The 23,622-nt window shown below is 35.7% G+C and overlaps 1 protein-coding gene across 1 annotated transcript; it reads left to right on the top strand.

Moving 5' to 3' along the window:
• The first annotated feature begins 201 nt into the window (after nt 1-201).
• NMBR (neuromedin B receptor) lies at nt 202-18,358 on the top strand. The gene is made up of 4 exons (XM_025997922.2): nt 202-354; nt 869-1,338; nt 14,785-15,133; nt 17,043-18,358. Exons 2-4 carry the CDS (start codon nt 917-919, stop codon nt 17,442-17,444), a joined length of 1,173 nt encoding a protein of 390 aa, XP_025853707.1. The 5' UTR covers nt 202-354; nt 869-916; the 3' UTR covers nt 17,445-18,358.
• Nucleotides 18,359-23,622: the final 5,264 nt, after the last annotated feature.

Here is a 23,622-nt window from a genome sequence, read left to right on the forward strand (position 1 = left end):
ATGGGTCAAGGAAGAATGAAGAGGGAATTCCATTCATTTACTCCATCCTTTTGCCTCTCATTCTCTTTCCTAAATTCAGAGTTCCAGGGCCTTACTAGCCCAGCCCCTGAATTCTGAGGTTCGCAAACTGCCTGGGGCTCCTCCCGCTCGGAGGCGGGTAAGACTGTAACTATGTAGGGGCGCAGAGTGAGAGGAATCAGATCCCCTCCAATTCCACACGCGACAGCAGGAACTGCAGAAAGTGCCAGCCGCCCCTCCGCTGGTTGCCCCTCCGCTGGTTCCCCCGGGTTTCAGTTGCGCTTCATTGGGCAGCTACGGGATCACTTCCTCGCCTCCCCGGGAACTGTCCAGCAGGTACTTTTATTAATTCCGGAGGGATAAATCTTTGTTCGCTAAAGGACTGTTTTCCGCTAGCTGTAAAGGAAATAAACCACTGAGGATTGGCACAAAGACGCAACTGCTTTGCCTTTCTCCTTTCTTTCCTCCTTTAATTCTTTCTCTTTCTTTCTTTCTTTCTTTCTTTCTTTCTTTCTTTCTTTCTTTCTTCTTTCTTTCTTTCTTTCCTTTCTTTCTTCTTTTTTCTTTCTTTCTTTCTTTCTTTCTTTCTTTCTTTCTTTCTTTCTTTCCTTTCTTTCTTCTTCTTTCTTTCTTTCTTTCTTTCTTTCTTTCTTTCTTTCTTTTTTATTTGGAGCCAGCAGGCGCCAGTGTGCCCCTTCCAGAGATGAAGCCCCAGAGCGTGGGCAGACTCCTCACCAAGTCCCGGGCCTCTCTGGGATGCGGGGCGGTGTGACCACTAGCCCCTCCCAGGCGGGGAACCTGTCCCTGTGAGAGGGACATTGATTAAGCCCAGGTGTGTGCTCCACTTCAGGGCACCTGGGCGCATGAAACTCCAGCGGACTGTCCTGGGAAGGAGACCATGCCCCCCAAGGCGCTTTGCAACCTCTCGGAGGCCGCGGGCGAGAATCAGAGCGGCTGGGTCCCGGGGGCGTCCGGCCGCGACTTGCTGTCCGCCTCCGACGGGACCGGCGCCAAGTTCGCGATCCGCTGCGTGATCCCGTCCCTCTACCTGCTCATCATCGCCGTGGGCTTGCTGGGCAACATCATGCTGGTGAAGATCTTCATCACCACCAGCGCCATGAGGAGCGTCCCCAACATCTTCATCTCTAACCTGGCCGCCGGGGACCTGCTGCTGCTGCTCACCTGCGTCCCGGTGGACGCGTCGCGCTACTTCTTTGACGAGTGGGTGTTCGGGGCGGTGGGCTGCAAACTGATCCCCGTCATCCAGCTCACCTCCGTGGGGGTTTCCGTGTTCACTCTCACTGCCCTCAGCGCCGACAGGTAAGGGCGCAGGTAGTGGCGATGAGGCCTGGGAAAGAGGTGGAAGAGGGTAAGGAGCGCTCCTGGGGGGAGAAGGGAGTTTGGAAAGTCTGGGGATGGGCAAGGAGTGAAGGAGAGAGAGTGCATCTGGGATTTGGAATGAAAGGAGTTAAAACGGACCGAGCTGTGAAGCCTGAAAAAAAAAAAAAAAAAAAAAGAAGAAAATCATTACTTTTAAAATAATTAACATTGCGTTAGTTTGATAGTAGTTTTTTTTTTTTTTTTAATTCTTATTTATGATAGTCACACAGAGAGAGAGAGGGGCAGAGACACAGGCAGAGGGAGAAGCAGGCTCCATGCACCGGGAGCCCGACATGGGTCTCCAGGATCGCGCCCTGGGCCAAAGGCAGGCGCCAAACCACTGCGCCACCCAGGGATCCCCTTGACAGTAGTTTTAAGGGTGGCTCAGCAGTTGAGCTGTCTGCCTTCAGCTCAGGGCGATCCCAGGTCTGGGGACTGAGTCCCGCATGGGGCCCCCTGCCAGGAGCCTGCTTCTCCTTCTGCCTGTGTCTCTGTGTCTCTCATGAACAAATAAGTACAATCTTAAAAAAAAAAAAATAAACAAACAAACAAAAAGGAGTTTTAAAATGGCATATCCTAGGGATCCCTGGGTGGCGCAGCGGTTTGGCGCCTGCCTTTGGCCCAGGGCGCGATCCTGGAGACCCGGGATCGAATCCCACGTCGGGCTCCCGGTGCATGGAGCCTGCTTCTCCCTCTGCCTGTGTCTCTGCCTCTCTCTCTCTCTCTCTGTGACTATCATAAATAAATAAAAAAAAATTTAAAAAAAAAGTTTAAAAAAAAAAATAAAATGGCATATCCTAGTCTTCCTCCTCCCCTGCACACACTTTGGGAATCTTTATTATTTACTTCATAGAAAAGCTACAGAATAATTGGACAACAGTGCAACTGTCATGTAGAGGTTTTTCTTGTGTGCCAAAAGTTTGGAAGTGCAGTTCCTTATTCAGTATTTTAGTAACATGATAGGTAAGAATGTCTGAATTAATATTAGGGAAATGTTTAATTTTGAAGTTTTTTTTTTCAAATATAGGGAAATACCATTTACACATATTAACTAAATTCTGTTTTATTTGAAGTCAAACAACTACAATAGTAAGTGCTCTTCAGATAGATGACTGCACATTCTTGTTTTAATACTTCAAGTTAAGTGACACCCCCCCCCCAACAGGTAGGTACCAAATTTTAGTGTCCTAAGATGCTGTAAAAATACATTTTTGATATCAAATCTGCTTTTCACATATTTCAAAGGTGGGGAAGTGTCCATTATTCTACCTTAGCAGATCAGCTAAGTTCAACTATGTCATTTTCCAGGCGAAGATATTGAGGCACAGGGGATGTAAGTCCCTCTGGCAGAGCAGAGAAGAGAATCCAGGTCTGCTGACTCCTGGTCCAAAGGTCTCAGTCTCTCTATAATCATGCTTTCAGGCATTTAAGCAGGAGGAATGTCTGGGTGGGAGTGGGGACAAAATGTCCAATTAGGCAACTGTGCATAGAGACCTGGTCTAATTCCCTTGAGGATGGGGTATGGACTTAAGCTATTTAGATAAACAATTGAACTTGGGTGATTAAGGAGGTGTTCACTCTCCTCTTTTTCAATTTACATGTTGTTATTAATGGAAAATGAGTCCATCTAAATTTCCTGGTATTTGCAATAATATCCTTCCATTACTCTGACATTGAAATGTTATTCTTCATTGACGGAAAGACAACAATCACCAGCGAGTTGAGAACTTCTGCCTTTTTAAACCTAATATTGACTTTTTGGTTTGTGTCATAGTCTCTCTAAAACCACTTTCCTATAAAAACGGGTGCCTTTGGGTAAATTATGCACCTCATCTTGCTACTATGACACCATTTCTATTACCTTTTATGAAGTTTTCTTTGAATCCTAGATTAAAATGTGACTTTTTAGTTTAGCTGACCTCCTTTATAGGATCCATTTTAATTAGAAAGTTAAAAAATTCTACTTAATGATTAGAATGGAATTTAATGAATAATTATCACTACAATAGTTAAAATTACTATCATTGTGCTTTTATCAGTAGTAAGATCCGGGGCTTGAGTTTATTTCATGCCATTTTTCTCACTCTGTTATCAGGGAGACCCACAGGTAAGTTCGCTCTGACCAAGCTGACAGAACATGCTATACCTTATGTATTTACTGACTTTTTCAGTTTGTTATGTGTGTCATGTACTTTGTAAATGCACCGCAGACAACGTAATAATAAGGATAAAAAAAGGTGGGTGGCCTCTTCTACTTGGTCCAGATTCTACTCCTGCCTATTAGTGTGTGTTTTAGAAATATAAATTGAAGAATTGGAATCACTGGTGGTGAAATGACCCACTACATTCCAATATTCAGTTGAAATGGTTTGGAAATGTTTTGCTGTATATTATCTACACTTCTATTTTTCTTCCAGAACACAGTAATCAAGTGTTGATAAGTACTTGATCGCCTCACATTCTGTCTAACCAATGTTTTGATATCCTGTGAATTTGGGAACAAGTAGAAGACTAATCACCCTTAGAATTGTGCCTTTTCTGTGTAAATTTATTACCCTCACAACACTAGTAAGTAGGCATTAATATTGTTACCATTTTAAAGTTAAGAAAACTAAGTCTTGAAATAAAGCAACATTTTCATGACCTCACAATGATGGAGTCAGCATTTGAGCTCAGTTCAAAGACCATACTCTTCACCATTAAGCAGCATTATTGTTTTTCTAAGTGTAAGAAAGTATTAATGATTTTTCCTACTTAATGGTAGACTAAAAGTTCAGTTTGAAATAAAGAACCCAAGAGTAAAAAAGGAAAAATGGTTGCAAAAGTTGATTCATTAGATTCAACAAAAGGAAAGAAAACCATAAAATGTGATTGCAAGATAAAAGAAACATCTCGAAATCAAAATTAAGTAGTAGTTGGAAAACTACTTTAGGAAAGGAATAGGAAAACTAAATAGGAAAACTAAAACAACACACACATACACACACAAAAAACCCCCAAAACCCTGTTAGTAGAGTTTTTAAACAACAAATTCATTTGTTAAACCAAATATCCTATTTTCATGAGATAGCTTAAATTTCTTTGCTTAAGAAAATAGAGATTTAGAAGTAGAGATCACAGTAATGTAGAAAAGAAACAGAAGATAATTCTCTTTCAGAAAGCATATCCCAATGTGATGTGGACTTCAGTGTTTTAGAACATTGATGACAGAATCACTGGAAAGCAGAGACTGAAATAAGAAATATGATTTTCATGAATCTGCCTTGAGACCTAAATCACCTTTTTCAATGTGTTCAGTACTGTATCTGTTAGGTTCAAATATGACCAAAAGGTAGTGTGGATGACACTTTTGGCACTTGAAATTATTAATCCTTGGCTTTCCAAACTTTTTCGAGAAGTTTCAACTGATACATTCTTAGAAAAGGTCATTTGTGTTTACTGTAGATGTGCCTCAGAGGCGTGTCATAACCAGAGTAGGAGGAGGAGATACAGGGCTTGAGATGGTGAGAGTGTTGACCTCAATTTGTTGTCTATTTTTATCTTGTTTTTTTTTTTTTTTTTTTGATTTTGAAAATGTACTTGTTTGCTTGTTCACATTAAATAGCTAATTACAGGCACTTGTGTATTCTCTGAGGTATTATGTTTCTAACAGTTTTACGCGCGCGCACACACACACACACACTCTCTCACATGTGTGCTATGATACTGAATAGGTGGAGTCCCATAAACATACTTTGTGGTTGGCATGATAGATCTCTCCTTCACTATTTATTACAGTAGTTTCATTTTCAGGCTTAGAATATCATTTCTTTGATTCATGAAGACCTTTCACCCTCTAAAAGCCCCTAATTAAAATGCAAATAACCTTTAAGAATGGGTTCTTTTTTCCTTTACAGGAATAAAATTCTCAGATTCCTGGTGCTGAACTGTAAAATTTATAATTTTATGTATTTACAAATGTAAAACTAGGTGTTAATTCATATTCTTTTTAATGTAACTGTTAATTAAAATGCATTTATAAACTCAATATTAAAAATCTATAAGATAATAAGAGTGAAATTAATATTAATTTAAGGTATGGATTATGTTTTTTTCTGATATTAAATAGACAATGCTGGATTGGATGCAAAAATAACTTTGCACCAAATCTGAATAAAGTGCTAATATAGTAATGATTTCAAGCTTTTGTTTGCCAATTAGGATAATGAGATTTAATTCCATAACTGAGCTAATTTTGTTAGGTATGAACCTTGAATCATTAGCCTTATCTGGATATTATACCAATGAAAACATATTCTCTTCAGTACAATTATTTGCTAAAATACTGAAACAGATCAAATGTAGGACATGGATCTAACACTCCTTAGCTGTCAGAAACATTTTTTGGTCAGTCTCAGTCCAGTGATGGGAGGGAATGCCATAATCTGTTTGCTGAGTTTTCACCAAAACTCCTGATCAAAGCTCAGGTACTGATTAACCAACTGGCCCCAACTGGAGATGCTTTCTTTGGTCTGGACCCCTGGATAGTATGTTTGGAAATCTTTGCTTCTCTGTGCTGACATTAGCACTTAAGAGAGTGTTTCTAAACTCTTCTGGAGAGTTCAGGCTGGCTATACCTCACTAAGAGAATACTTTCCACTCCCCCTATAGATAACCCATTTTACCAGAGTGAGGACTTCTTTATTTTCAACTTGCCCCAAAAGAATTTAAAAGAGCTTATAAATAAAGATCCAAACAAAATACAACAAAAATAAGAAAGGAAGGAAACTCAGGTAGCGGAAAAATAAAAGTTGAAGACAATAAGGTGGCTTATACTATCACCAAATGTGAGTCACATGCTTGTGAACAATTTTTCCATAAGAAGGGCTCAGTGTTATTTTTATGTAGTCATAAAACAAGATAAATTATAACCTGCACTTAATTTGTTTTTAATTTGAATTCGTATGTTTTTTTGATTAAACAAAAGTTGACTCCAATAAGTCTGATATCTTTTGCTCACTAGTCTCAAATGCTTCCAGCTTATGTCCTTTTTCCTTCTCTTTAGAAGGATTCTTGCACATTGGGGGTGCTGTATAATTTTTACAATATTCACACTAATGCCATCATTTATATATTATCTTATAGTTTTTGAAGATTATTCATCCACTTTGATTTGAAACCTTTAGGACACACTATAAATAAGGAGGGGATATACTACGCATGTCAGTGTGAGTCCTGTATCTATTGGTTCAAATGTTCTAGTTGGAGAAGATGATAAAATAGTGCAAAACACATGCTCAGAAGGCAATATTTTCTTCATTTGCAAAAGAATAATGTCTTCTACTGCAGAGCTGAGGCATTATAGATAGGATCCTATTATTTTCCTACCTGGCTATTGAGCAAAGACCAAAAGAGGAGAAGGGACACTAGAATCGTTAAGGCAGCTGGATGGTGAGTTCTGTCTCTGAGGCTCTATCTATTGCTCTACTCAATGTTGCAATGTCTCAGACAAGGCTTTCAGTTAATAATATATGCTGATTCTATTTGGCCCACTTCTCGGTGGAAACAAAGACTCTCTAAGATGTACCTGTCAGTCTTTTGCCTGTGATACTACAATTAACTAGGGGTCCATCTGGTCTGCCTGAGCCAGGAGGTCAGACAGTTGACATTCAACACTTTCCTTGTTAGTTGTCCCAGCAGTACAGTTCCTGTTGTGTGTCTCAAGAACAAAAATAACAATTTCTTCGGTTCTTCTAGTTGCTGATTCCTCAGAAGGGTTGACCAGTCTCCAAGGTCTTGAAAATTTTTAATTGTGTTTTTATTTTCTCGTTCTCAACAAGTTCTTTTTAAAAAAATAAAATTTGAGTATAGTTGACATACAATGTTATGTTAGTTTCAGGTGTATAACATAGTAAGTCAACTTCTCTATGTATTATGCTATGCTCGCCACAAGTGTAGCTACCATCTGTCACTGTGCAACACTATTATAATAACATTGATTAAAATCTCTATGCTGTTTCTCTTATTCTCGTGATATTCATTGGATAACTGGAAGCCTGAATCTCCCACCCTCCTTCATCCATTTTGCTATCCCCTCACCTCCCTTCCCTTTGGTAACCACCAACTCATTCTCTGTATTTGTACATCTGATTCTCTTTTATTATTATTATTCGTTTGTTTTGTGTTTCAGGATTCATACATGAAAAAAATCACATGGTATTTGTTTTTCTCGATCTGACTTATTTCACTTAGCGTGATACCCTTTACGTCCATCTGCGTTGTCACAAATGGCATGATCTCGTCCTTTATTGTGGTTGTATAATAGTCCATTCAATAAGTTCTAACTTAAAATCTTTTAGTTAATCCTTACTTGTTTATTTATTGTATTTCTGGAAAAAACTGATGTTGATATGAGGTGTAGATGATTCTCTTCTGGAAGGAGTTGATCCAATATTCAGTACAAAATAGTTATATACTATGTTTGTGCATTTACTTTCCATTATTATTTCTACTTTTGAATTAGTATGTAGGTTTCAGATAATATTTATGTAATCAGTAAATTTTTTCAGCTCTATGGAAAACTCCAACCACATCCCAAATATACTGACAACTGATATTCGGAAAGTTCATATGTTTATTTTCTACACAATAAGATATATATTCATTACATTTCCTTTTTTTATTGTTTGTTGTTTTATTCCTGAATTCTCATTTGTTTCTGTATGATAAAAATTATTTTCAATTTTAATTCAGGATCCAAAGTGATGAACCAGCTTGATATTGCTAGGTTCAAACTCAATGAGCTGTCTCTTAACTTATTGTTTTAATTTTGATACAAAATATTCATTGTTATTAGGTTCACAGCCTACCTTTGCGAATGTCACTGATTTACTGAGGTTCTGGCAGTATTTTCTATTTCCAGTTAGTCATAGATCTTCAAGGGGAACAAGAATAAATGTTAACCATTTATTTATCCCTAACCCTTCCCTTGATTCATCTGTTTGCCACTAGGTTTTGATTTTTTTCTTCTGCAGATTTTCATTAAGAATATTTTTTAAACTTTCAATATAAATCCCCTTTACTTTTATTATTTGTGGAAATTTGGGTGGAATATTTTGAGAATGAAAATTTTAATAATTGTTATTTAATTTAAATTAATTTTTGGAAGAGAATCACATTTTAAGAGACAGCCAAGCATTAAACATCTCATAAGAAGTAGTTTTAGATTATGAGAGCATAACCTGGAGGTGACTATAGGTATTTACATTGATTTGATGAAAATGTAGTTTTTAGAGATGACTTTAAAAATATGAAATATTACTTGCTAGTACTATTGAGGCTTAGTTACTCTCATAAAAATGATTGTTATAATTGAGAAAATGTGATTACAGACATAAGTCTTTTAAAAAAAATTCATTTATTTATTCATGAGAGATGCACAGAGAGAGCAGAGACACAGCAGAGGGAGAAGCAAGCTCCATGTAGGGAGCCCGACGTGGGACTCAATCCCAGGTCCCCAGGATCATGCCCTGGGCGTGAAGGCAGGCGCTAAACCGCTGAGCTACCTGGGAATCCCGTCTTTTCACTTAAAAATACCACTGGCTTTAAAAGGACAAGGAAGTCAAATTTCTATAAATGAGTAGAATAGATAATACACTTTCAGCTGCATTCTCTGCAATGTTCCATAAATTGAAAATATATAGACTCTGAAGTCACAAGATAGTCTTGTGTGAATCCTGAGTCATCTGCCTGCTGGCTCTGTGATCATTTCAACATGACTTAATTCCTTAATTTCAATGAACTTTTCTGCAAAATGGGTACTTTAATCAATTTTACTGCACGGGATTATTTTCTCAAATGACAATGTGAAAACATTTCTAAACAGTATGTTGCTGTGTAACTACTTATACTGTGTCAACTATGTATCAGGATAACAAATGACCCTTTCATTCAAGCCAATTTTTATTCACATTTGCAGTTACTTTTTAGATAATAGGCATTGAAGTGGAAAACAAAATAAGCCTATTGTAAAAATTAATGAAAATGAGCTCTCTACCTTCTATAGGCCTTCTCTAATTCCTTTAATCTTAGACTGGCTAGTTCTAACCTGTTGCCTTCAACACCATGATTTGTCATTGCCATTCTCCTTGTGACACCTTCATGTGTCATTTAAGTCATATACTTTAATGGGTTAAGAACAAAGTGATTTAGTGGAGGGGAGTAAAGAACAAATGGAATTGCTGAGCCCTCTGTAATCAAATTTGGTATTTCTCATCCTTTCCAAAGTGACATCCCACTTACTACATTATTTTTAAAAGATTATCGTTATAGACATTCTGTTCTATAATCATGAACAGATACTTTTAAATAATAAATTTAGTAATTTTAGTCACAATAAGTTTTATCGCTATAAGCTATAAATACTTTTAAAATATGATGTTCAGCACCTGGGTGTCTTGGACAGTTAAGTGACTGACTCTTGTATTCAGCTTAGCTCATGATCCTGGGACAGAGCCCCGTGTCAGGCTCCATGCTCAGTGGGGAGTCGGCTTGAGGATTCTCTCTCTCCCCCACCCTCTGCCCCTTCCCTGGCTCACACACACTCTTTCTCTAAAATAAATAAACAGATCTTAAAGAAAAATCATGTGACATATTGTATAGGTCAGGCATGTAATTTTTAATGCTGAACTTTTGCTGGATTCCAGATACTCTCCACTGCTGAATGTGTGTCCTTTGCACCAGACAAGCTCACAGGGGTCTTGTAGAAAGATGCTTATCGCCACAATCAATCTTCTTAAAAGGTGGTTTCTAAACCTGGTTTGTATTCAGAATCATTTGAAAATCTTAGTAAAATGCAGAACCTCACATTTTACATCCTAGAGACTCTGTGCCAGTGAATCTGAGGAAAAACCTACTCCTCTATCTGTTTTCAGCTCTATATGATTCCAAATTGGATCCAGCTTGGGCATCACTAGACTAGACTGAGTATCCATCTCTGACATTCATTCTAATCTTAACCTAATATTCAGCGACCATCCTAGTCCACCAAAACTGCTTTTACTAAGTAATCTCCTGGCCGCTCAGATCACATTTCCTTATCAGTTCAACAAACATTCATTGAGAAATGGTTATGGGTCAAGCATTATGTTATGTACTTTAGATAGATTAGTAAGCAAAAGGAGGTTTTCGTTTTCATTTTTGTCTTCAGGGAGTATTTGACACAGAGGTCTATACGTTTTTTTTGAAATTTTCTCTTTCTCTCTTGCTTCCATGATACCTTTCTCTCCTTTGTCAGATTGATCACATTTAAACTCTTTGTTGGCCTCTGATAAATGAAAGTATGATAAGCCAAAAGAGAGAGAGAGAGAGAGAGAGAGAGAGAGAGAGAGATGATAGAAGAAACTGGATAATGTAACTAGTAGGTTTACAGAAATGTGTAGATGGAGATTTTGAGATACTGAGATGACTTTAAGTGAGCTAAAATGATCCAATTTTCATGATATATTTTGTAATATGATTATATTTCATTAACTATTTTAAATTTAGACTATACACAGATATGGTAAGTGCAAGGTTCAAAACAGAAATTAATGAAGAAGCATATCTATTTATTGATATTTAGTACATGAATGATGATTATGTTTTTAGTTCCTTTTGATTATTTTCTAGTTTTCAATGAGGAATACCTTTCTGAGACAATCTGAAAGAAAAAAAAAGATAACTTTCACACATATGTATTATGCTACTAAATTTAATGAGATGGTTTGTACGTTGAGAGACTATCATTCTTACATTTTTATAAATATTTGAAAGAAGGATGATTAAGCATGTCCATATTAATTTGCACTATATTGTTTGACTTTTTATCCTTTCAAAGATGTACAGGAAACATTAATGTAAAGTTTATTATTTGGCAAGTATAAGTGATATGTAAGTACTAATAATGGCACTTCAGTGATCTCTTGTTTTCTTTTTCATTTTTTTTAAAAGATTTTATTTATTTATGAGAGACACAGAGAGAGAGGCATAGACACAGGCAGAGGGAGAAGCAGGCTCCATGCCGGGAGCCCAACATGGGACTTGATCCCGGGTCTCCAGGATCAACGCCCTGAGCTGAAGGTGGCCCTAAACCCCTGAGCCACCCGGGCTGCACCATCTCTTGTTTTAAACTGCAATTTCTGGCTTTATTGAATTGTTGATATTCCCCTTTCTGTCAAGTTTGTATCCTTTAGGGGAAGATCCAAAGTCTATTTCCATTTCTTGCAGGGTATGACCAAGAATCATTCCAGTTGAAAAGGCTTCTCTACCCATGTCTTACACTCCTACTAGGTTTTTTCTCCTAAATTAAGAATTCTAGATTGGTTGCTATCTTTACTGTGGCAATCTTATCAGAATGAAAAAGTTACAGCTTTCATTTCTCTTCGCAGTTTCCTTAACATAATTTATGTTTATGTGGTTAGATATGGGGTAGAATAAAGGCGTGGGGAGTGATGTTTCCTTCCCTTTTAAATCCACAAAGGAAAGACCAGAATATTCTTTGAGATTTCTGACAATCTAACAAAGAAAGGCTACTTAATTGTTTAATTTTTAGTATTCATCACCCCCTAAAACTTCTCTACTCTTTTCCCATCTCCTCCCTTTACAAAAGAATTTACCATCAGCTTTGTAAACTTTAATCTTAAATATGAATTGGCTGGTGGTAGATATCTAACTTTTGGGGAGAAATTCCAACATAAAGAAACCAAATAAATAAACCTCTTTGAAGGTATTAGTTGTTCTTTTTGTTTGTTTAAAATCTGCTTTAATTGTATTTCCATGAATTCCAAGAACAGCATCACAACTAATGTGTAAAAAAAAAAAAAAAAAAAAAAAAGCAGAGAGGGACACCTGAACATGTAAAAAGAAAAAATGGATCCACAGTGAAAATAATGTATATTGGTACTAAACTTCAGTTACTGGACTCTGTGAAGGGAATAGGCTTCTTCTAAGTAGTTATTCGCTTGGATTTTATTGTGAGAAAAAGGATTTTTTTCCCTTGAAACTTGAGAGAAGCTGTGCTACTATTGTTAACTATTACTGAAACTATACCAGAAAGAGAAGTAAAATTTCCTGAATTAGTTCTAGATATACAATAAGACATTATATATTTATAACATAAGAATAGGATGTTATGGAAAAGAGTGACTTGAAAACTAGAAAGAACTTCTAGAAATCAAAAATATGATAGCAGAGGTTTAAAAAATCAGAAGAAAGAGTGGAAGCTAAAGCTTATAAAGTATCTTAGGAATAAAACAAAAAAAAAGGTGGAGATGATCTTAATAAAGTAAAAGACTAAGAAAGAGGAATTGAGATTCAAATACTGGGACCCCAATTATTCGGCAAGGTGGCAAAAGAACATTGAAAAAAAAAGGAAATACAGGAACATGAAAAATTATACAAACAAGAAAATAATCAAGTAGCAAATGTAGGTATATTAGAGACATGTGTAAGAAAGAAAATATATTTTGTTTAATTCTGTAGTGTGAGATACTTGTTTAGTTATAATAACAATATAGTGACTATTTTATAAACATTTAATATAGCATACTAAACCAGGAAGCTAGTAATGGGAGGAATAGAGGTAGTATAAGAGAAAATCTTCAACCTCCATAACAGGATGTCAAAAGCAAATGTCTATAATATTTATTTCAAGAAATAGTGGCAAAGATACATTTCTTAGATATACGGAGGTAATGACACGACATTGGTTCGTCCCAGCCAGGAGCAGGACCTGAAATGAAATTGAGGGTTTCTATTTTTCTTTATGGGCTCTTAGTGCACTCTGATGAAAAAGAAGAAAACAAAACAAAACAAAAATAACACCTCTTTGAATGTATTAATCTAATAAAAATTTTAAAGAAACAAAAAAAAATAGCTCATTCTAGTTACTGTATTTCTTCTTTTAGCTTCTTAAGAACATGCAATTAAGCAGAATGAGGATGGAGCACATGTCTACTGTGTTCTGCGATATGCAAAGTCTGGGTAAAATAAATGCATTATGCATGCTACTTTATTTAATTTGGTGTCGAGGCCCTTTGTTGCTACTCCACTTTAAAATTTATGTTTCTTGTTATACATGGGAAGACTCTCTAGATAAAAATACGGACCTTCTCTTCTTGAGGGCCTGGGAATGACACTTTATGCAAGTCAGGAAGGAGAAGGAGAGGCTCCCTCAGGCTGGGAGCTGTTCCTCTCCTATAGGTGATGGGAAATATTTTTACAGAACCTCAGAAGACCTTACCCAGTTGTTATGGTGCTTGAAATAGTCTGAGTTTTTTTAGAACACAAGACTAAATCAAACGTAAATAAGGAAAAGGTACAGAATCATAACAATTAGTATCTGCTAATTGGCAGGCACATCTGTTAATCAGGCATTTTATTTTTGTATAATCAAAGAATTTTGAGAGAAATGTTATAAATCCTCACCCTACAGATGAAGATCTTTTTTCTTCAGATGAAGATCTTAAGTGATTTTCCAAAAGGTATTAGAGATGAGACAAAGGTTCAGATTTGTTTGACTAAAATCAATTTTTATTCTATCTTGTTAACAACCTAGATATACTATAACAGAAATACTTTCAGAAAAATATAAATAATTTAATGTTCACTAATAATTTTTTTTTGCATTATTATTGCCTAAAAGCGTGCGAGTGATTTAGCTGTTTGGATTGGTCAAGCCCTTAAGTTCTGGAGTGTGTTTCCTTTCACCAGTATGATGGTATTATATAGGAAGAGAGGATTTCATGCAGTCTCAACATGAAATAAATTAGATCTGCGAAGACAGAATGTTATTTCATCTTCAGTTCTTTCAGCTCTTATGATCGAAACATGGCAAAAATCACCGTCTAGATAGTCTGTAAGTTTTACTAATGTCCTTAGGAATAAAAGTAGGAGACTCAAGCTCAAAAGCTAAAGGCAAGTATTAAGATAGAACTTAGTAAAATTACTTTGTAAACATTTTATATTTTAGAGTTATTGTCTATTCCCTGCAATTTCAGCAGTGATCTTTTTATGTTTTTTTGAAAATATAATGATTCCAACAAGAAATTCAGTAACTGATGCTGCTTTGTGGCATGTATGGATTTTGGAAAGAAAGAACTTGTGAAAGAGGTAAGCAAATCAATGCAATTTGAAGAATGACAGCTTAGAGTCTTTCCCTGCCTCTTCCCATCTTCTGTGCCAACAAGCAGTGGAGTGACTTGTAGACACACAGACGTCGGAGGCACCAAGTATTCCATCCACTGCAAACCAGCTAGGGAATAATAGAGCATCAGCAAGTAGGATCTTCCTCCCTCCCTCCCTCCCTGGCTCTTTCTCTTTCCCTTTCCATTTGTCTACGAGAGTAATGTGGGGCGTGTTGTTTGCCAGGTACAGAGCCATCGTCAACCCCATGGACATGCAGACGTCCGGGGCGGTGCTGTGCACCTGCGCCAAGGCGCTGGGCATCTGGGCGCTCTCCGTGCTGCTGGCCGTCCCCGAAGCCGTGTTTTCCCAAGTGAAGCGCATCGATAGTTCCGAAAACGGCAACTTCACGGCGTGTATACCCTACCCTCAGACGGATGAATTACACCCAAAGATTCACTCAGTGCTCATCTTCTTGGTTTATTTCCTCATACCACTGGCTATTATTAGCGTTTATTATTATCATATTGCAAAGACCTTAATTAAAAGCGCACATAATCTTCCCGGAGAATACAATGAACATACTAAAAAACAGGTAGGCTTGGCAGGTGTGTGTGTGTGTTCGGGGTGTGGGGGTCAGATGCAGTCACTGCTACTTTCTGTTCCATTTCTTGGATTCTCAGTACCATGAAAGATTAGAAAAGAGCCACAGGGCACTGGGATTTGCATTTAGCCCGAACTGGAAGGGACATTGTGTTGGGAGGAGGAGGGGAGAGCATCTCTGTAGAGGTCTACTGAGGTTCCCCTTACCTGCCATCTGGGCCTGGGCTGTAAAAATTTAATATCTTTGAAAGCATTTCCTTACCTGCCAATGTTAGTGCAAAAACAACATAATAAACCAGAAAATCATCACATTTTAAGAATAAGTTTATTTAATTATTGTCTTTTCTCCCATTAGCCCAATAAGGACGACAAAGTCTGGGACAAGGCCCATCAGGAAAGACTGTAGGACATGGTCTGGAAACTGGGGGTGCAGTTTGTGTAGGATGCCAGAATTGTCTAAATATGTAGCATCATTGAAGCAAAAAAAAAAAAAAAATCCAAGTCATAGGCTCACTGTACTTTTTCCTTTGCCCTGTAATCCAATCTGTATCTCAGTTTGGGTATTTGACTTTTTGCTTTGGTTTCTAAAACTGAGTTCCTCTTACCCTCCCACCTCCACTTTTGTTTTTTTAAATGGCATTAGTTCTGCTTGTTTTTGTGAATTTTTCTATTGGGACTTACAAACTCTGACTTGGTAACTGGGCTTGATATCTGCTAAGAAGTAATCTCAATGCCAACAGCCAGTCTGTGCATTTGAGTCTCCAAGTATAGACTGCCATGAAATTCTTGCACCCATGCTCCACCTGCTAGGGTAGACAATGCTTCATAATATAAATTTCACAACTGAGTTCCTAAATATTGCCATCTTACTTAACTCATGCCACTAGAATACATCTGGAGTACCACATTTTGCTTTCCTCCTCTTTGCTGCACTTTTATTTGCTTCCCCCAACACTGTTCACGACTACCACCCAACATCAGATCTGTCTTAATTGTAAACGTTTCCAGTTTTCTTTGGCATGTTCTAGTTAATTATCAATAGTTTTAGCTCTGAAAATATCATTCTGCTTACTATCAGTATCTTTTGATAAACTAAGTTTTCACACTCATGCTGCCTTATTTAAACATTTAAGCAAATAAGACAAATATGAGCTAAACCTTGAACTTTAGATGTTAGAAAAATAATTCTTAGACTAAATTTTGAATTTTCTTTATCACATTTCTGAAGGCTTTCTTATAAAACAGCAAATACCATATATAAAGTTTATGAAAAGAAAAAATGTATTTTTATTTTTAAAGGTAATCTAACATAGTAAATACTTACAGATTTGATAGTTAATCAGTGATTTTGATTTATGTGAGCCAGAACTTCAAATCTCAAGTTTTGTGTTTTTGTTTGTGTGTGTGTAATAAGGATTTAAAAAGTCATGCTCTATTTCAATTTCCCTGATTTAAAAAAAAAATCTAATCTTGAATTTATTATGTGGTTCATTAAGTCAGTGGATTTGATACAAACAGAAAAGATTTATTCTAATTTATTTTTTTTTCAGAAAAGATTTATATTTAAAGTGAACACAGTAAGACTGTAAGCAACAAGAAAGTAGTTAAAAATAAGAGAATTTTTTAGGTCACAGTTTTAACATGAAGATATAGCCATTTATTAATAGTTTATCATCTAGTCTTGTATAGGCTGTCAAATATTTTTAGATGAAAGAGTAAAGTGACCAAAATAGGATTTGTCAAACTCTTGAAATCATCACTTTGTTGAAGAAAATAATTTTTGTATTTTTGGCTGCATTTGTATGCCATGGTAAGTTTTAATCTTTTTGCACCATGTTGTCTCACATGTGGATGGTTCCAGTTTCATTTTAACTGATGGGACTGTTTCCTTGTACTTGCAGATGGAAACACGGAAACGCCTGGCGAAAATTGTGCTGGTCTTTGTGGGCTGCTTTGTCTTCTGTTGGTTTCCAAATCACATTCTCTACATGTATAGGTCTTTCAATTATAATGAGATAGACCCATCTCTAGGCCACATGATTGTCACCTTAGTTGCCAGGGTTCTGAGCTTTTGCAATTCTTGTGTCAATCCATTTGCTCTTTATCTACTCAGTGAAAGCTTCAGGAGGCATTTCAATAGCCAGCTCTGCTGTGGGAGGAAGTCCTATGGAGAGAGATCAACCAGCTACCTTCACAGCTCTTCTGCAGTGCCTATGACATCTCTGAAAAGCAGTGCTAAGAACATGATGACCAATTCAGTTTTACTAAATGGGCACAGCATGAAGCAGGAAATGGCATTGTGATTTTAGCCCTTCTACTCACAACTTACTACATGGAAAGAATTTACTCACCTTTCTATCTATTGAGCAGAGCAGAAAGAAGCAATTTCCTCATTCTTACTATTGCCTAGCTAATTCATCAGGTGATTTCATGATTGACTCAGAAAAGGCAAGACAAACAGCTAGCATTCTTCTCTGAACAGGATTTTAAATTACATTGAAAAATATATGTCTCACATTAAAAGTCATCCAAGATGCCATTTTATCTGTGTATAAATTAATATTGTTTCAGGATTTAAGCTGTTGTTAGAGACAACTCTAATGTGTTTATCTTAAATTTGTTTTATCTTGAAGCATGAAATGAATTCCTATATTGACTTGATGATTCAGTGAGGGTAATATTCAAACTCTCATTATTTGAAATACAAGTCATATTTTCCTGGTGAATTTTATTCATAAGCAGTGCATGTATTTATCTCTTTTGTTTAAGTAAAATAGAGAATTCAAAAGGTAGAGCTTAGTCACAAGTCAATAATATTTATTGTGAATCTTTGCATGATTAATCATAATTTATAGAGACAGCTTTATGTCTGTAACTTTTAGGTGTGTGATCAAAAAGAATGATGACATTCGATTATGAATAGTAAAATAGATACCATATGAATATGATCGATTTTCATTATGAATGTAAAATAGGTATCATATGCCTCGAAACTGTGACTTAGAAAATGGCATAGCCATTTTCATATACATTGCTGAGTCTCTGAACTTTTAGATGAATCTGTATAGATATGATGATTAGTGTAATTCTGGGGAGTTCAATCATTTACTCATTCTCTCTTGCAACAACCACCTGATAAGTGTATGAAATCTCATTTAGGCAAGTTTTCTCTGCATAGTACCACAGTTTTTTCTGAATAAATATTTTAAATATTTTACCAAAATGTAAACATGGTCTTCATTAAATTCTAAACACTACCCCTTCTTAGATATGTATCAGTAAGTCTAACATTTGAATTAATATATTTCATACTATTTCTCTTTCTAAATTTGCCAAGTGGAAAACTCTATTAATGTAGTAAGCTCTTTCTTAAACACCCCTAAGCCATACTATTTAAGATATGAAATATTCAATCATATGTAGCAATGGGAAAAATAAACACAAGCAAATTGTCTATGATAGTTGATAATAATGATAATGAACATTAATCAAGTGTTTTCCCTATTCTAGGCATAATCATAAAACTTTATCTTTTTTATTAATCAAATTTAATACTCAGTATAAACCCTAAGGTGAAAAACAGAAAGATCCATTTTTGGCAGGGCATGAAGTTACACAATTTGAGGAATATCTCTATTAGAAAAATACACAATTTTGCAAATTTTACTCAATTATACCCAATCATATAAACACATTGCCAGGGCACCGAACTTAAGCTTTATTCACTTCATGGTAAATTCATTTCTGAAATGTGTCCTATTATTATCCTTATTTTATAGACTAGAAAATTGAAACTCAGAAATATTAAGAAAGTTAAAGAGAATTTACATAGCCTTGTGGGAAATGTGAGACCTAAAACCAGATGCTTCACCATGGTACATGTACATGTACCCACTATTCCATCACAACTCAGTTGTAACTCTCTTCTATCTTGATTAGTCGTCCTAAATGCAAAAGTTGTTGATCTACTCATCGGAAAGGTGCAAAATATTATACACAAATTTTACATGGACTCTGAGTGTCTTTAAATCTTTTAAGGATGTTGGTAAATTGAACACCAATAAAAAATAATTTATTAAAAAAAATCTTTTAAGGCTTATCTATTAAAATCTAAAGAACCAATGGTAATCCTCGGTCCATGTGGAAACTTTCTCTTGCTAGTATTAAGATGATGGTAGAAGGTTATATAAGAGTATTGCAAGGTATATGCTAATATATCTTGCAAGATTCTTTTAATTCCTCACATATTCTCTCACATATATTACAAAGTATTATGCTATATATATACTTGTATGAAACTATGTGTGTATATGCAAAGCTAAAGGGATATACAAACATCTTAGTTACAAAGTCCTGATAATTTAAAATTTATGAAATAATGTTTTTATATAATCTGTTATTGATTTGCTTTTTGGGAATGAAAAACATTTTTTCATGAGATATTTTAGATAAAATTTTTATTTATACTTATTTTGTTTAAGTATTTTATTCATGAGAGACACAGAGAGAGAGGGAGGCAGAGATACAGGCAGAAGGAGAAACAGGCTCCATGCAGGAGGCCCAACGTGGGATTTAAACCCGGGTCTCCAGGATCATACCATGGGCCAAAGGCGGTGCCAAACCGCTGGGTCAAGGGGGCTGCCCACTTTTCCTCTTTTAAACAAAGAATTTTAACAATAGCCACATGTCTGATTATATACTATTATCAATATTATCCAAATTTGTCTGCATTTTATTTTATCTTATTTATTAAGTTTTAATTTTATTTGCTACATTTAAACATTTTCTTTCTGGTTGCTATTAATAAAAGTCAGACTTTCTCTTAATGTTGAGCTCTGAAGTTCGGAGACTCTGTCAATTCTTAGAACTCTGTTCATAAATTAAGCTTACCTCATGGGCTTACTTGAAGATTACCTGGGCAAACTTTGTTTTGAATCAGGCTGTTGCACTCTGCTGCTGGGTTATAATTCTAATTCACTCACTAACCATAATGATTTCTCATTTTCAAGAAGTCCTTTTCTCAAATATATTCTTTGGACTAGATACCTGAGAATTAATATATTAGCATATATTCTATGTACAGCATGATGAAGGCAAATATTTAATATTTACTTTTATCATATACTTTTCAAGTCAAATAAAACTTCATACCTAATACACACATACATACTCTCACACACAAATGAGATTTAATTCATATTAAAGTAGAACTCAAGGTTTGGCATTGGTTAGATTTTATATTTTTGGTTTATTTATACATGCTTCACATACTTAATTTTTGAGTTATTTATGTTTATTTCTCAGCATTGGAAGACTTTTTATTACCAGAGAGTGAAAATAAAAGAAGCAAACTTTAATTTTTTTAAAATTTATTTTTTAAAGATTTTGTTTATCCATTCATGAGAGACACACAGAGAGAGGCAGAGACACAGGCAGAAGGAGAAGCAGGCTCCATGCAGGGAGCCCGACATGGGACTTGATCCCAGGATCCCTGGATTATGACCTGACCCCAAGACAGATGCTCAATCACTGAGCCACTCAGGCATCCCACTAAGCCCTAAATTTATCTATGAAATGAAACTAAAGAAGGAAATCTAATTATGCATATTAGTCAGAAGTGGAACAAAAATGCAAAATTTCAAATCTGTTAAAATATGCAGAATGAAACAGACTTTTGAAAAGGTAATAAATTTCCTGATTTATATAATTCCATCTAGTCATATCTTAATTCAAGGTAATATTAGGAAAAAATTATATGTAGTGTGGTAAAATCTATCATAATGGAGGCAAATTCCAACCAATTATAATTTTTCATGCAGATAAATGTCCTTTTATGTTAATCTCTTCTTTAAACCAAGTGTATTTCAAAAGAAAAACAACATGACAGGATCTTTGCAGTCAATCTCTGTGACCAGAGAAGGCTCTCTTTTAATCATCTTGTCTGTAAAGTGGGTTAACAGTATTGTAAGGGTTAAATTGGGTGATGCATGTAGAGTACTCACACAATTCCCGGCATAATATTAAGTATTCAATAAGAGTAGCTTCTATGATTGTATTTAAAAGTTATCTTTCCTCATATAGTAAAGTAATGCAATTTATGAAAACTTTACTATGTGCCAGATCCTGTATTTTACAGGAATGCCTTGTAAGGCAGGCATTATTCTGATTCCTGTTCTATGGGAGAGAAAACTGGAGGTTAATAAGCAAGCAGACAAAATGGAAGAGCTTGGTGAACTCTCCTCTATCGGACTTTAAATTCATATATGCTATCGATGGTCAATTCTGCCAAGAATCTGGAATTTGGTTAATTTATTGGAAGATAGAAATAGGCATGACAACATTTTCTGGAATGTAGAAGTTACTTGATGATGAAGGACAAAAACACATGGATCTTTGAGTTTTACTTCATCATTCTAGGGTAAGAATAATGGCTTAAATTCAGGGTCACCCATATAAATACTTTTCTTTTTTTTAAGATTTTATTTATTCATGAGAGACACAGTGAGAGGGGCAAAGATATAGACAGAGGAAGAAGTAGACTCCCAGTGGGGAGCCAGATGCAGGACTCTATCCCAGGACCCCGGATCACAACCTGAGCTGAAGGTAGATGCTCATCCACTGAGCCACCCAGGCATCCCTTTTTTCTTTTTCTTTTTTTTTAGAAAGAGAGAGAAAGAGATAGGGAGAGAGAAAGAGAGATAAAGAGAGAGAAAGAACCTGGGAAGGAGGGCCAGAGGGAGAGGGAGAGAGAATCTTAAGCAGGTTCTACACCTAGCACAGAAACTGACATGGGACTCCATCTCACTACCTTGAGATCATGACCCAAGCAGAAATCAAGAGTGGGATGCTTAACCAATTGAGCCATCCGGGCGCCCTCATATGATTATTTTTATAAAATAATTTCATATGTAAAAATATGTTTCTGTAATTTCTGCCCCCAGTTTCTTTCTCTATTTTGTTCATGCTACATAAAAAGAGGAGAAATAATAATAATTAATGGAACTTATTTTTGATACTAAAACACATCTTATTTGACTATCTGCTTGTTATAACATGTTTTAAACGCTTATATGATTGTATAGCACTGTAAAACCCGTATAAATACTTAATGGATTTTGAACAAGTATAATTTTTCCATCGACTAATATTTTTTACTGGCTTCATTGCACACACAGGAAATGTTTCCGCTAAATTTCTGAGAAATGAAATGTTTCAACCATTAAGCCTCTCTTAAAATAGAATACGTATGTGTATTTTGACTTTGAGTAGATTAATATTTGTGCACGTTTTCCTTAGACTTTTTCAAAGTAAGGGGCAAGGTGTAAGTAAATATGGTCAACTTTAGTGCAGAAAACCATGTTTTGGGTAAAGTTATAAAAGAATAACAAGAGTGCTAAAGAAAGCTTGGTTATAAGTGGATCTTTAATGATTATTGGAGGAAACATTATTTACACACTGTGGTTACAGCATTTTACACCATTTTGTTTTCTAAATTATTTTACCAAGCTATCCCAAGAGCTCTATTTTTTCCATATGTTGTGTATTACCAAAATTTCAAACAGGAAATTTTCTTATATGCAGAGCCAAGTCTTAATCTGTGTGGGTAATTTGTGTTTGAAGTACTGTAGAGCAAAATTTAACCAAGATTTTATTTATGGGAACTAATTTTTCTTTTGGGCAGTAAACAGATAATAGTTACCCTTTATTCCTCAGAGTAGAATAATATAAATGGAACCCATTTATGGACCTAAAAAGTATTTTACAAAATACTCAATGGTATTTAGAACTATTTGAAAGGAAAAACCTATAATCACTTGAGGTATTTTGGCAATTGTACATAATCACATCTGAAAATCAAATACTAGAATGTTCCGACTGTTGTTTTCATATGCCGCAAAAATTTAATTGGAAACATGACTGTGCCTAGAACTTCTATTTTCTGCTGAATGACAGAAATGTATCTTTTCATTTTGAGCATGTAGTATTTTACTGCCTTCTTCACACCAAAAAGTGTAAGCCCTCAGCAATATGACCCACTTTTCATCAGTTAGCACATTTATTTATAAAAGAGAGCATGTAAATACGATCCAATGAGAATGCAGAAGTAGGAGGAAAAAAACCCCACCAATCATTTTAAGATAACCCTATTGTCTCTAACAGACTTACTCATTCACCTAAGTTCATGGTTTTCAATGGGTAAAGGTTCTCCATGGAACAGCAAGGAAAGTTCGGTTAAACAACTATGTAGTATTTTGCAGATACTTAATAGAATTCAATAGGAAATTAAACTTAGTGTGCACTTCTGATGTATTTTAAAAACATAAATTTACCCAAATAACAAATTACCAAGAGCAGTGTTATTTCTCCTTAAGTGTTTAATCAAATAAATCTCTTGGACTCAGCAAGGACCACATAACAGTGCATGCTGGATTTCAGGTGGGCTTGATCTGCATTAGTTTTGTATTTCAGCCTAAGCTATAA

This window comes from Vulpes vulpes, chromosome 1 (genome assembly GCF_048418805.1).
Source record: "Vulpes vulpes isolate BD-2025 chromosome 1, VulVul3, whole genome shotgun sequence".
In the NCBI taxonomy this organism is placed as follows: Eukaryota; Metazoa; Chordata; class Mammalia; order Carnivora; family Canidae; genus Vulpes; species Vulpes vulpes.